Source organism: Blennius ocellaris, assembly GCF_963422515.1.
Source record: "Blennius ocellaris genome assembly, chromosome: 8".
Taxonomy (NCBI): domain Eukaryota; kingdom Metazoa; phylum Chordata; class Actinopteri; order Blenniiformes; family Blenniidae; genus Blennius; species Blennius ocellaris.
In genome coordinates, this window is record NC_137657.1 from 22724011 (window position 1) to 22738275 (window position 14265).

Sequence of the window (14265 nt, forward strand, 5' to 3'; positions counted from 1 at the left end):
ATAGAATCCAGCCATTATAGAGAGTATATGTAGAACGGCTGCATGATATTAGTTAAACATGTGATATGCAATATTGTTGTCATGTTTAGATTTCATGATTTCACTTGCAATGAATAAACACTTTCATTTGTTTGTGCTTTGGGACTTGAACTCCCCAAAAATACAGCAGTTTCCCTTCTTGGACCAATTTTAAATAGACAGAATTGTCCTACATTTGTATTATTATTTCAATTATATTTATCTGCAGTTTCACACGCAGGGCACTTGTTAACTTTGTTGCATATTTGTGTGCTTCAATGCTTCTGACTTGACTGAAAATGGGTTAAAATGTATTCGCTCAGCACCAGCTCGTGCTCTGCTCCATCTGATTGGTCAGATACAGTGTGACATGCAGAACATGAACGCACCTAGCATGGAAACATAGCATTCAATGCCGTTCAGTCTTTTTTTTTTTTTTTTTTTTTGCAACAATGATAAATGTCGCGCATCACTAATATACAGCAATTATTTATCATTTATACTGCAGATTTATCCACGTGCACATGGTCCTATTACACTGCACGAACTCCCATCAATCATGACCCAGTGTGGTGCACGTTGGGAGTCATCCAGACCTGCAGACCGACATACCTCAGCTGCTCCCCGGTCACCAGCACCTCGGCCAGCCGCTCCAGCTCCGCAGCCTTCTTCTGCATGGTGTTCCCGATGCCGTCCATCTCCCTGCTGTCACGGAATCAACATATGGGCATCATCACCACCATCATCATCATCACAGAACATTATGCAAGCACGCGAAATGAATGACTGCCCCGAAAAACAAAGGCATGGGTCGATCCACGCGGTGACGATTGCGGAGAATAAACAAAGCACCGGCTCAGCGCTTCTGCTCACCCTTCGAGCACCATGGACACGCCGGAGTGAAGATACTCCCTGGAAGACTGGAGGCAGACACTATTCCATTCTGCGGGGAACATATGCGGGAACACGGACCCGGGGCAGCGCCTATGTGCACCAGAAGATCTCTCTGCAACTGGCCACTTTTAAATCCTGGAACCTCTTCTTGCACGCCCCGGCCAGTGCGTGCACGCTCCTCCTCGGCGGCTCGTGCTGATGTTCAGTCGCTCTGTGGTGCTCCGCGCGCTGCTGGGTTTGTTTGTTTGGTTGTTTGTTTGTCACTGACACTGACACACAGCCACAGCCACGGGCGGAGTGAGCGCACGTTTTCTGCACGAGCCAGCCCGTCCACAAAGCCCCCCGCATTGGGAGGACTCGGCAGGCGTCACTGGGGGAGTTAACCGGAGGGGCGGGGTTACCGCGGCTGTTGGGTGCGCTCGTTTTGCTCACCGCCACGTGCTGGAACTAAGCGACGGGCGGAGATGGAGGGGACAAGGATGGGTTTTTAAAGATAATTTCTTATTATGCATTGCAGAACCTGCAAGTTATTTTTGTATCACACAAATAAGTGAGAAAAGATAAACATGTAACCTGATTGTTTGCATTATATTGAGCCTGTAAAATGGCTTGTGTAGTGGTTAGAACTTACACCTAACAGTGCAAAGGGGCTCATTCCATCCACAGGAAGCGGTTTGGGATTTTGTGTCTTGCTCAAGGGCACTTTGATATAGGGACAGGGAGAGATGGAGAATCAAACCTGAAATCCCACGCCTGAGAAACGACCACTCTTGCATGCTCTTCCTATGTGCACCCTCATTTCTTAGTTTCTGAGTTTCCCTCCACACTCAAAAATCATGCATTTATTTAATTTTGTGACTTTGGCGACTTAATTTTGAAATTATGTGTTTCAAAATGTGCTTAACATATCTAAAAATAAATCTCACCTATGTGAAATCCTGCCGTTTAAAGATTCTTGTCACTTTTAAACACAATTCAACAGGAACACAGAAATGCCTTCAGACATACAGGCTGCCTGCATGCTGCCAAATTCAATAAGCACTTTTAACAAAATTACTTAAAGCACGTTTTAATCGTGGACTCGATTGCAGTTGCTGTAATATGACTGGCTAATCTTGGAGATGTAAAACAAAATAATCGCATTCAAAAGATGAAAAATATCTAACACCTGACCAAATAATTAGTGAGTATGGTCATTATTTCTCTAATGGATCTCAGTGAAAAGAGATGCTTTACAGGACCTCAATGTGGTAAACAAATCTTTATCAAATATAATACAGTACTGTAGAAACATACTGTACATGTGTCTGTGAGGTGAATATAAAACCAACGCTTCCATCCAGTACAGATGAAGTCATCTGGTTTTTCATTGGTTGCATGGCTCTGTGTGCGCGCGCGCGCGCGTGCGTGCGTGCGTGTGTGTGTGTGTGTGTGTGTGTGTGTGTGTGTGTGTGTGTGTGTGTGTGTGTGTGTGTGTGTGTGTGTGTGTGTCATTTACATACAAAATAGCTCTATAATGTATAAGGCCATAATTTAAATCACCTCTTGCAGTGTGACGACCTCCATTCACAGACTCATATTGAAAGAGCGCCACCCTCTGGCTGATGGGTACATTGCATGAAGCTCCACAAAGTAGGTTATTTGTGTATGTACTGAAGTTGTCATCAATGACCAACCAGCCCAATGTGCTGAATATTGAATAAGGACTGTGCAAAGAAAAAAATATTATTCTTCCAAAGAGCCAGAGATTTCCCAATCAATCCTTATAATCAGGACGAATGTGACAGAAGAGCATTGAGGGAGTGTTGTGTGGCTTCAGCCAAAAGATGGCAGCAAAGGATTTTGACATAAATTGTGTGTGTGTCATATGTTCTATATGTATTATTTATTGTAGAAATGTATGTGCCAATTCAAAAAATTATTTATGTACCATATATCGTACAAGTGACCATATTTGGTGATTTCTGCTTTTGTTATTGTTCCTTTCAAATCAGCTACTGTACATTGATGAAAAACATCAACTGCATGATGAAGATGCAATACTAAACATTATAATAGATGCTGCTGCTTCTGCTGCTGCATATCTTACCTCCCTGTGCAGGCAAAAGCATATTTTCCTTCTAGTCACGTCACCTGAATGATGAATGGGAATGTGATAAATAAACCATACAAAACTGGGCCTGAGCACAACATTGGATATGTATAGTGCCATGTTGCAAAAAACACACCTAACATTTTGAAGGAGACATATTCAGCTTACTTCTTTGAAAATGTTTAATTACAAGCAATTGTGTTCAGTAGCATGTTACAAATCCCTGGCAGATATCTAGAGGCAAATTAATCCAAAGAAGAGCCTTCCTAAGTAAGAAATTGAAAAATATATGGAATATTGCTCAGTTTAATAATATTTAACATATTTTTAAGGTGCAAATGACACATGAAGATCTTTTTATGTTGACTCTGAAATTGTGATTATATCCTTACATAACAATACAGAGTGTTTTATTTTAATGAATCTCTATAAAAGGTTAACATTGTGTAAATACTGAATTCACAGGATCAATAAAAAAAAAGCTTCCACAAAGGATTACACAAGCTGACAACCATTTTTAGACAAATATATAATGGTGAGTTTGTTTGGGTCTGTGCAAGACTGATTTGTCCTCTAAATATGATTTTAAAAGATGTTTAGATTCTTCCTCGTGAATTCCTATGTGAATTCTGCACCCTTCAGCACACAACAAAATTCACACTTAAAAAAAGATTTTGATTCCAATGCTACATTGTGAGAAATGAAGGCTGCTTCCTCTCTCGACTGCATTAGAGATCTGTCAGTTTTGGTGTCAGTGTTGTGCGCTGTGTGCCAATAAATTAGTGAACTATTTAGCAACAGAAATATTTTCTATAAGAAAGCCACACAATTCATGTTTGGCCTGTCGGCTTTATGTTTGACAACCCTGCAATTATCAAGTGATAAATGTTAAAAGTATGAACGTTATTGGCTTAAATTGAGCTGCAATATTGATTGGGTAGCAGTGTGTCAATAACGTTTTATAAAAAGTCACACTGAGAATCAGAATTCTGGCATGTAGTCATTATTTATGTAACATATTTTTTGAACAATAAATGCATTTATAATAATCAGAAAAATAAAACAAGAGTCTTACTGTAATGCCATGTCAAAGTCTGTTTTATGATGTGTTGCTTGTTTGCCTCCAAAAATCAGCAAGTAGTCCAACTCCACCACATCGATGAAACTTGTAGTTTACAGTAAGATTGCATCTGTAAGATGTTGCATTGAGTCGCTGAAAGCAGCTGCAGGAGACACTACTGACATATCACAGGCTGAAGGTCTTGGCTGCTGCATAGTCGTGTTTTCTATTTGACGTGGTGATGAAGGTCAATTACTAGACATAATTCACTACAACTGCCAACCAAGAAGAAGAGACAACACTTTGGAGGACAGGCCGGTGCTGAAGTCATTTAACTCTAAATGTCACTTTGTGCTCCTTTAAGAACTCACTGTGTGTGTGTGTGTGTGTGTGTGTGTGTGTGTGTGTGCGTGCGTGCGTGCGTGCGTGCGTGCGTGCGTGCGTGCGTGTCCTGCAGTAAATATCTAATATCATGAAACAAGAGGTAAAAGAAGAGGGCCTGAAAACTGCTGCAGGTAAAGTTAGAATTAATTGTGATGGTGATTCAGATTCAGATTCAGAGTTGAGAAGTACTATCATGGGTGAATTGTGATGCAACGTGCTTTGAATACTAACACCATCAAATATGAGTGAAATAATCAGCGTTGATGAGATACCTCAGGACACAATTCTGTCTTTTGTCTTTCTGCTTACATTTTGTAGAAGCTGTATTGTGTCTAAGCTGGTTTAGTGGATAGAATGATAATTTTTAGAAGTCACACCTATGACAGTGCATCCTTTATTAAAGGCAATCAGGTAGATTTATCTCTTCGTACTGACAAAAGCATTTGCAAATGTCTGTTTATTGAGCATTTCTCTTTTTTTCTGTCACTTATTTTCACTTCCCAAGACTACATTAAAAAAATGTTTTTAATCATGTCAATTCCGATGCTTCTACTTTGGTTTCATAAAACCCTTGATCGTGCTCATGTAACAGGGAGCAGGTTCCCACATGTAGTAAAAAGCAGCACACCTGCAGATTTGCATTCCACCTCAATAATGCATTGCTTCATTTCAATAATGATCTCCTGCTTGGATCAAAGTTTGTTTGATATAATTTGTGTAATCACTATGTTGTAGTTCCCTACTAAATAAATCCAGTGGCTCTACTATAGCTACCTTCAACTGACTGTAATATTCAGACATGTTCTTTCTTTTTCACAGAATTTGCACTTTGCTGCCTCAGGCTCACACACTTCATTATATGTATGGTACACTGTGTTAGCAGGTGGGTCATGCAGAGGTTGGGAACATGTAAAACAAACAGGATCCCTTTTTTTTGCGGCCTTCAGCGTAACGAAACCCAATTCTGAGATTTTTTATATTCTCACATACTTGTATGTTAGTCCTTGCTGGTGTTTGCTACTGTTTACTCCCCTGCCCTGCCCTCTGCTCCCTGTGACCTATGTCCCCTAACATATACATTCTGTACCCAACTACTGCCACCAAGTGTCCAAATCAGGCAACAACAAACGTAACCAATTACCGGTAAACTAAATTACCTGCCAACATTAAGTATAAATGCCACCTATATTTGGATTTTAATCTAAAAACACACTTATATACACACGACACAGTCCTGTTGTATTCACACAATTTTATGATTCTGCTTCAACACTTTTTTTCCTGAGCAGGTTTGTAGAAAAATGGGTCCGAATTCAGTCGTCTCAAAAAACATGAGGCTCATTTATCCCTGATGAGATAACCCTGTTCTGAAGTACAAAAACTTCCAGTTGTGAATCAGTGTGGGGGAAAAAAATAGAGGCTGCTCTGATGCTAAGTATTAATCCATTTGATAAGAGATGGTGGTGAACCTAGAGCGTGGGTGGTGCACAACATTAAACTACACTGAAATGTCTGTGAAATTACATTCTGCAATTAAAAATTGGAATTTTGGGGATTTGGGGAAATGCAGTGCCAGCAACTGTTGGTAAACATTTACCGACTACAAAAGTTTCGTATTAAGTATGGACTGTCCTTTAAAAACATCCATTCTCACCTATTCCAATCCTCCTCATCCTTCTGAACTCCAAATTGTTCTTACTGACGAGAGACTTAACACTGCTTTAGAGTTAGAAACACTCACACATGAAGGTATATCTACAGTATTCAGACAGAGATACAGAGCTAGTGCAATTTTCCATTGGAAATAAAAGCTCACACATTAGTGGGTAAAACTTTATTCTGTACACTAAGAGGTTAGCAGTCATAGACAAAGTTCAGATTGAGCAAGATAGAGAAACAGATGGAAAGAAGAGATTCAAAAAGAAAGTTGTTCCCATGTCATCCATCACATTTTATGAAGTCATTTTCTACGGCCTCTAGCCTTTAAAAGAAGCATCTCATGTATGTAATGTACGAAGGTGCAGCATGGCGCCGTGATGCCAAACCTTTTCTATGAGAATTTCATGAACCCCTGAAAGCCGCAGGGCAGATTCAGAAACCAGAAAGGCGAAGGGATAATTACATTGTCTTCAACCTGGATGAATCATCTCGTCAATACTAAAATTTTGCATAGGCATGTGATCATCTTTAAGTCCTTTATACAACACAAAGCACATCAAATGCAGACTCTCTACCAGTAAAATAATGAAACACCTAAAACTTTTTATCTTGTGTCATTCAACACGCATTACTTTCATTCCCAGTAACAAGATGAGTTTTGTTAAAAATAAAAACACTGTAGTTATAAAATGTGTAAACAAAAATGTACTTTTTTTTTTAATGACATGAGCTTTAAACATCAGACTTCACAGATAAAAGACGTAGAATTAAACAAGCTGAAGTGAGGCCAGCCGTGTTATTCGCCCTTCTGGTTTTGGTTTTTCTGTCACTCTAACCTCTAAGCATAATTATATTCACAGTTGTGTTTGGCTTGTTTTCCTCAGAAGCAGCTACTTTAAATAGTCAGAGATTCACTACAAGCATCCATCCCTGCATTTCAAACATACTCCAGTCTCTCAAGAGTTTACAAGAGTTCACAGATTTCACAGAGTATTGCACCCTCTTGTCACACATCACCTGTTGTTTGTTTCTGAAGCACTTTCATTAAAAATAGAAAAAGGAAGAAAAAAAAAGCCTACATGTGTAGTATGTGGCTCCAGGCACTTTACCTCTCAACAATAAAGACTCCATCTCCTCCAGAATGGGGTTATATACAAATATAGGAAAAGTCCAGGTTTTTCCCAACAGATAAGTTATTAAGGCACGTGAATTTAATGTGAATCTGGTGTGAAGCTTGGTGAGTGCTGTGTAGAAGATACAGAAAGTGTACTGTTCATTCCTTTTCTCTCACTTCATTCCTGTTTTGCATCCAGTTGTCTTTGGGGTTTAGGTCTTTGGAGAATCACCTTTTGCTGGAAGAAAAAAAACAAAAACAAAAACAAAACACAAATCACTTTATTAGTACTGCCTCATTTAAATACAGTCAGACATATTTCTTTTATTCTTTCACTATACATATACGAATTCTCCTGATTCATCCAAGTTCGATTAACGGTGGCTGACACAAAGACGCGCGTACGGTCAATGTCGTGACCAATTAACTAGATTTTGCATCGTGTAGGAGGCTGTAGTTCTTTGAGGAAACTCATGCATGTACAAGAAAATGACGCAAACTCCACACAGAATAGAAATCAAGTGTTTTTGTTGTGAGGAATTTTAACCACGACTTCAGAGTTTCCAGGCAGACATTTCTTTCAGAAGAAGGCTCATAAACCAGCAAGAATTGTGTGCAATTATTTGACAATCATGGATGACTGTGCCCTAATAATATACTCCTAAATGACACATCAACAATTGAATAATTAAATTATGTTTTACCATGAACAGTTGTTGGCAGGGTTCATATCTTCATACAAAGTGATTTCTAATGGGCAATACGTGAGCATACAATATGTATACACCTCTCACATTAAAGTGAGCGCCTTTCTACATTGTTTACGATGCCTTCTGTTGTGCTCTTACCAGCTCAATCCTCCTTTTTGGCGATCTCTGTGTTCTGCGAGGCCTCCACCACTGGCACCGCTGCAGACATTACAGAAGGAAATCAGCACATCAGGACACTTCACTGCAAAACCACAGTTTCATTCTCCATACTGACAACGCTGAGCGACTTTACAAGCACTAAACTGTGGTCCCAACGACATTCCTTCAAAACCACATCTGGTTCCCCTGAAGAGGCTTACAAGTGAACTACCTGAACATACATACACATACACATACACATACACATACACATACACGTACCGGTACACATACACATACACATAGCTTCCAGGGAATGAAAGCTCATAAACGTTATGCAATGCAGCACGTCTTCCTCACCAGACCAGTATTCTGCACGTGCTGCCTCGGAGGCATGTCTCAGTCCTAAAAGTACAGCATGTTCTCTGGGATGCAGGCGGATGTGAAAAGCATCAAGTTTGTCTTAAACCATAGGTTAAAAGTGTTCAAGTTACACTGTTTTAAAATTGTTATTGTGGATTTTGTTTTTCACCTAAGACAGCGAATAGTAGGACTGAGTACTCTCTCTCTCTCTATCTCTCTCTCTTTATTAAGCGTGTTCATCACTGTGAGAAGGTAAGCACCTTAACAGGTTTCAAATGAAGCAGATGAGCGGTATGATGACTGGAATCCTGCTGGGCCTGTGCAGTGTTTGCATAGTCCTGCGTAATTCGAAGCAGCGACTCATGATTAGTCCAGTGGGCACTTCACAACAGAGCACAGTGAGTGAGAGACGCCTGACTGGAGCTGTTGTGCTCACAACATGTTATAATCAAGACGAGCGCTCATTCTCTCACCCTCAATGTGAGCGCATGTGTGTGTGTGTGTGAGACTGCCTGCTGCGTCTCACACTGCGCCGTCTGTTCAGCCCGAAGGCCCAACAATATCCTGTTCATCCTGTCAGCCTCGAGCAGTCGCAGGATTACACGTCTGACAGAAAGATTACGACGAGAACAATTGAAGTTTTAAATCAAAGACGCGATGGATACATGTTTAGTCACTCAGGATCTGAACTACGAGTATTTTTAATGTGAAGAGAAGACAGATTGGTCGCCCGAATATGTGAAGAACCATCAGCTGTTCACCTACGTGTGAAAAAGGTGTTATTGACCAAGACCTACACACTAACCTCATCCTGCCTGTTTGCTCCTGCTCAGGTCCTCACTTTGCATTTGATTGCCAGCTATGGGCCAGTGGCAATGTTGCATTGTTTTCCTCCACCCAGAAAGCGGTCTTGGAAATTAGCGTGATGTTTTGAAGTAAAAGTTATCGTGACAAGTTCTGCCAGGTGAACATTTCTGTGTTCAATTAAGTAAAGCCCTGAGCCAGTAAACCTGTCAGAGCCTCATTCAAAGCTCTCCTCAACAATGACAGCCGTAATACACGGAAAGCCTGCTATTGTTATGCAATGCATTTCATTGCAGTATATCATCTGTCTCCTGTATAATAAAAGGAATGTGTGCTTCATTAAGTGTTTTTTTTTTTTTTTAGCATGCTTTGGATTGATGTGAAGTTGTATACCTTCAGGGGAAGGTTCAGGTGGTGCCGCTGCTGCTGAAGCTGCTTGTACAGTTGCTGGGACCTCTGCAGTCTGGAGCTGCTGGGCAGCTTCTGGAGCTGTGGAGGCTGCTGCTGTGGCAGGCTGGGACTCGGCCTGCGCCTCCGCCGTGGGTGGAGATACTGGAGGCATGTCTGGAATAGTTGCTGCAGCAATGGCTGTGTCTATTACCAACTCTGCAGGTTCAACAGGCAGCGAGGGTTCAGCTGCTGCTGGAGCTTCACTTGGTACTGAAACCTGAGCTGGTGCGACATCTTCACCTGGAGCTGAAGCAGTCTCTGTTGCCTCTACCGGGGTAGCTGTGACTTCTGCTGGAGCCTCGGCAGAAACTCCTGCTGGAGCCTCGGCAGTGACTTCTGCTGGAGCCTCGGCAGTGACTTCTGCTGGAGCCTCGGCAACTTCTGCAGCGGCCTCGGCAACGACTTCTGCAGCGGCCTCGGCAACGACTTCTGCTGGAGCCTCGGCAACGACTTCTGCAGGGGCCTCGGCAACGACTTCTGCAGGGGCCTCGGCAACGACTTCTGCAGGGGCCTCGGCAACGACTTCTGCAGGGGCCTCGGCAACGACTTCTGCAGGGGCCTCGGCAACGACTTCTGCTGGAGCCTCGGCAACGACTTCTGCTGGAGCCTCGGCAACGACTTCTGCTGGAGCCTCGGCAACAACTTCTGCTGGCACCTGCACAGCCTCAGCTACTTCCGTGTTTGCCTCTGGAGCCACTTCTGCGGGAACCTGGTCGACCTCAGCTACTTCTGTTGGAACCTCGGTAGCTCCTTCCACAGCAGCCTTCACAGGTTCAACGACTTCTGCTGGAGGTTCAGTCGTCACTTCCACGGAAGCTTGAACAGTCTCAGTTTGAGCCTTCTCCTCAACTTCTACGGTCTCTACCGGCTCCGGTACAACAGATTCAGCAGCAGCATTGACCTCGGCCTCCACTGCTTCAACAGATTCAACAGCAGGGGCCTCGACAAGGGCTGCAACCTCCAGAGGGGCCTTCTCCACTACAGATTCTACAGGGGCTGCGTCCTCCACTGCTGCTACAGCAGCCTCAGGCTCAGCTGAGTCTCCTCCTGGAACAGAAGCTGCAGCTTCTGGAAGAGGCTCTTCAGTAACTGCAGCTTCTGGCTCGGGCTCAGAGGCAGCTACGTCTTCCGCGGAGCCAAGATCTTCCTTGGCCTCCAGGGCCTCTAGAACGGCCTCTTTCTCATCATCTGTCCCCGGATGAAGACCGTTTGGTATAGCTGTCTGCACAGGCAGCTGCATCTGGTCCTCGATGGTTTGTGCATCTTCTGCAATGTGACCATTTTTGATTGCTGTGAAGGAGAAAATAGGAATGTGTTAAGTTCACAAGTGGCCAACATCCTGCACTCATTAGTTATCAGAACATTCATAGAGAAGTGTCATGTTCAATCCATATCAACAGAGAAACCAGTTTTTGTTGTTTCTAGCATCCGATTAATTTCTTTTACATATTTCTGCAATGTTTTATCATTCAAATTATTTGCAAATAACTGAATTATACTTTTATCCATTTATATTATGCAGTTTATCAGGTTTTTTGAAACTGGGGTGTACTTCATTCATCAAATCCGAAAATCCAAATCGTTAAATACAGTGACCTGTGATGCAAGTCAACATGAAATGCACAAGAATTTTCACTGGTGATGAAAACATCCTTTAATTTCCCGAGTCTAAACTGATTTATTGAAGTCTGAGTTTGTCTAAAGCCTCGAAAGCGCACAAGTACTTTGAGAGGAAATCAGATCCACGTGACATATGTTTGCAGCATGTGAAGAGACGTCTCCACCCTTATTGTCATTCCTCTGTCCCTGTTCTTCCAGAGCTTTGAAGCTTCCCTCAGGTAAAACCACTGGACATGGAAAAGAGAATAATGGGCTTGGAGACTTTGACTCAAATGTCAGAAACTGAATCGTTTATCCCAGTTACTGGCCCAACAGACACGTTTGATCAGTTTTGTTCAACAGCTACACGTTGTTGACATTGTTCCCAAGTGAGCCAAACCTCAGATAGCTGAATGGGTGGATAGTTTGGACGGTGCAGCTTCCTGATTTTATGTGTCTGTCAGAAGCGCTAAAAAGGGCTGAGAGTGATGGGTGGAAGGGAATGTGATGGCCTGGCAACTTGCATGAAGGTGAACCAGTGAAACGACACACGGCACCAAAAGACATTGCAATAAAACAGTTGGGTCACATTTTGGAAATAAATGCAAAATTTAAAAAGCAGGAGTTTTTTTTTTTTTATGTTATTATATATTTTTTCCACCAACCCAAGTCTATTGTATCTATTTCATAGATTTAATACATTATTTCCTAGTAAGTTCCCATCTTTATTTATTACTTTTTTTTCCACAAATTTTCACAGAAAGCTGTAGCCCCCCAGATATGTTGTTTCACACTTTGAATGTGTCCCTTTGGGTTGAGACAGACACAGCCGGTGCAGGCATGGATGAGCCGCCTGTCAACATGATTTACCAGCCAGAGATGACAGAGAACCCAGTCAAAACAGTGCCATGGCCAGCCAGAGCAGGGGTAAGAGAGACTGGGGGTGGGGTGAGATTGAGACTGATGGAGGTTTCAATGGCATACAGTGGGTTTGTCAGACAGACCGCACACTGTATGGTCTGAAACCTCAGAGAATATAATCAGTGAAGCTGAGAAAAGAGAACAATAACTGGGTTTCTTGCCGGGGGTGATGTAAGAGCCTGGAAAGGCTCCTCCAGGTTGACCAAAGCAGCCCGGCTGTAGAGACAAAGCCCTGACATAAGCTTTACGTTGTGCCATAAGGGAAATGGGACATGCTACACATGAACAAAGAGGAACTGTTCCGGGCAGAATGAGCAAAGCTGCTTAATTAGAACTAGTATTGAAATCCTTTCATCATCCTAGTCTATACACTGTGGATAAATCGTCCCACTTTCTAACAAGGGCACAGACTGTCGTGGCGTGTATGGGGAGCCGCAGTGAGAACATACTGTACATCCAGCTGTGCCTGGCATGACATAGCCATGTGCCAGTATAGGCTATTGGGAGGCATGAATGGACAATCATGGACTGTGTCAGACCATTTGGTGGGTGTTTCTTTACAAGCTTGACCACATAGTACATGCATGCAAAACCTACACAAACAAAGGCAATTAAACTTGAGAGTGACATTTAGATTTACAACTATATAAGAATGCTATTCTGTCCCACGCCGTAGCCTGTGGGCATCAGGGCTCTCCTCCCGATTGTCTTTTGCAGTGAAAAAACCCAAAACAAGTGTTATTGTTGTGCTGTGTGTGCAAACATCTCAATCTGGTTTCAGAAGATACAATTCTATTGCATGAAAGTAACTGATGGGTAATATCGTTTGGTGAAGATTATGTAAAATGTAAAACAATTCAACGAAACCTCATGTCAAGAATCTGGTTTCTCCTGTTCAGTGTGAACAAATAGGATCAATTTCATAACCTGAACAATGAAGGTATGTGAGAACTCATAATGTATCTCCTCTTATCAAGAAAGCACACAATGTAAACAATAGAAAGTGATAGACATATGGACATTGATAACTTCAATATCACAAAGCCGATACACACCACAGTTTGGACAGTGCAGCTATATCATCTCTCGGTGCCATATGAAAAACATCTGTAGTCATAAATCACACTAAAGCAGCCTGGTTGTGAACAGGTTAGTTTGCAAGTCTCACCTCAGGCTGCAAATAGACAGCTCCACACTCTCAGCTGGCTTTTTCACACAGAGCTACTGTACATACAGACCCAGATAAGTTGGTTGTTTTTTTTAACCAACCTGAATGCTCACATTGCTTTATGGAATAAAGTTTGTGAGAAAAGTCAGCTCTTCCTCTGGCTGCTTTCACAGGTAAAATTACAAGATGAGTTCTGTGTTGACTCTCAGAGATTGTGAAGCAGGAAAAAAAAAAAAAAGCCTGGTTATAAATAAACAAGAAGCTCTTGTGGGAAAGGATGAGAAAATGACTGAACATGAATAATTCTGCCTATGGGATACTAAAGTATGCTGTGCAGCAGAGTGTGAGAGCAAAAGCACACGGTGTACCAGACCAAGAGGCTGCACACACACGCACACGTACATACAACACATACACACAGCCCGGAGCAAAGCTTCGCTGAATTAAAGTCATTAAATTTGAAGAAGTTCCTGAGTTTAAAGTCCCTCACTCTATATAAGAGTAAATGGCACATTTAGACATCTTGAAGTCTACAAAAGGTTTTGGTTTTTAACTTACCAAGTGTGCTTCCATTGGCCTCTTCAGGCTTTGTACCCGGTCTCTTCTCTTGGTCCACAGTCTGTGCACTGGAAGAAGAACACCCCATGTTTGGGACAAAACAAAAATAGATAAAACAAGTGGAGCTCAAACACTCTGAAGCTGCTGCAGGAGCAAGTAAACACAAGTCTCAGCACTTTCAGTTTTCAAGGACAGATTCAGTCTGGCAGTGAAAACATGCACAGCTGAACTTTTGCCCCAGTTCCTAAGAGTGACTGGACACCAGTATCTCCTCTTGTGTCACTGTGGATTCATGCATGGCCTGCTGCCTTTCTCCCCTCGGACTGCAATCTG

At 42.3% G+C, this 14265-nt stretch overlaps 2 protein-coding genes across 3 annotated transcripts in view; both read right to left on the reverse strand.

Annotated features, from left to right (window-relative positions):
- Positions 1-1268, reverse strand: part of deptor (DEP domain containing MTOR-interacting protein) — a 29691-nt gene extending 28423 nt beyond the window's left edge. The window contains exons 1-2 of one of the 2 annotated variants that reach the window (XM_080501656.1): positions 892-1268; positions 631-720 (exon numbers count right to left, since the gene is read on the reverse strand). In XM_080501656.1, the coding sequence (XP_080357782.1) occupies positions 631-720; positions 892-974 (173 nt within the window). In that variant the 5' untranslated portion in view covers positions 975-1268. Of the gene's footprint in view, positions 1-630; positions 724-891 lie in introns of both variants that reach the window. The other variant, XM_080501655.1, reaches the window with a different exon arrangement.
- A 5022-nt stretch (positions 1269-6290) lies between these two features.
- LOC308133107 (uncharacterized protein) lies at positions 6291-14199 on the reverse strand. Its single transcript, XM_080500386.1, has 4 exons — positions 13933-14199; positions 9630-10976; positions 8070-8129; positions 6291-7459 (listed from the first exon to the last, which is right to left on the reverse strand). Exons 1-3 carry the CDS (start codon positions 14018-14020, stop codon positions 8074-8076), a joined length of 1491 nt encoding a protein of 496 aa, XP_080356512.1. The 5' UTR covers positions 14021-14199; the 3' UTR covers positions 6291-7459; positions 8070-8073.
- Between the last annotated feature and the right edge of the window lie 66 nt (positions 14200-14265).

Excerpts from the sequence above, each read along its gene's own strand:
- LOC308133107 (XM_080500386.1), bottom strand. The coding sequence starts at position 14,020 with ATGGGGTGTTCTTCTTCCAGTGCACAGACTGTGGACCAAGAGAAGAGA. Across the intron at positions 10,977-13,932 it reads GGCCAATGGAAGCACACTTG|CAATCAAAAATGGTCACATT; the intron begins GTAAGTTAAAAA and ends TCTCCTTCACAG. Across the intron at positions 8,130-9,629 it reads ACCTGAACCTTCCCCTGAAG|CGGTGCCAGTGGTGGAGGCC; the intron begins GTATACAACTTC and ends TAATGTCTGCAG.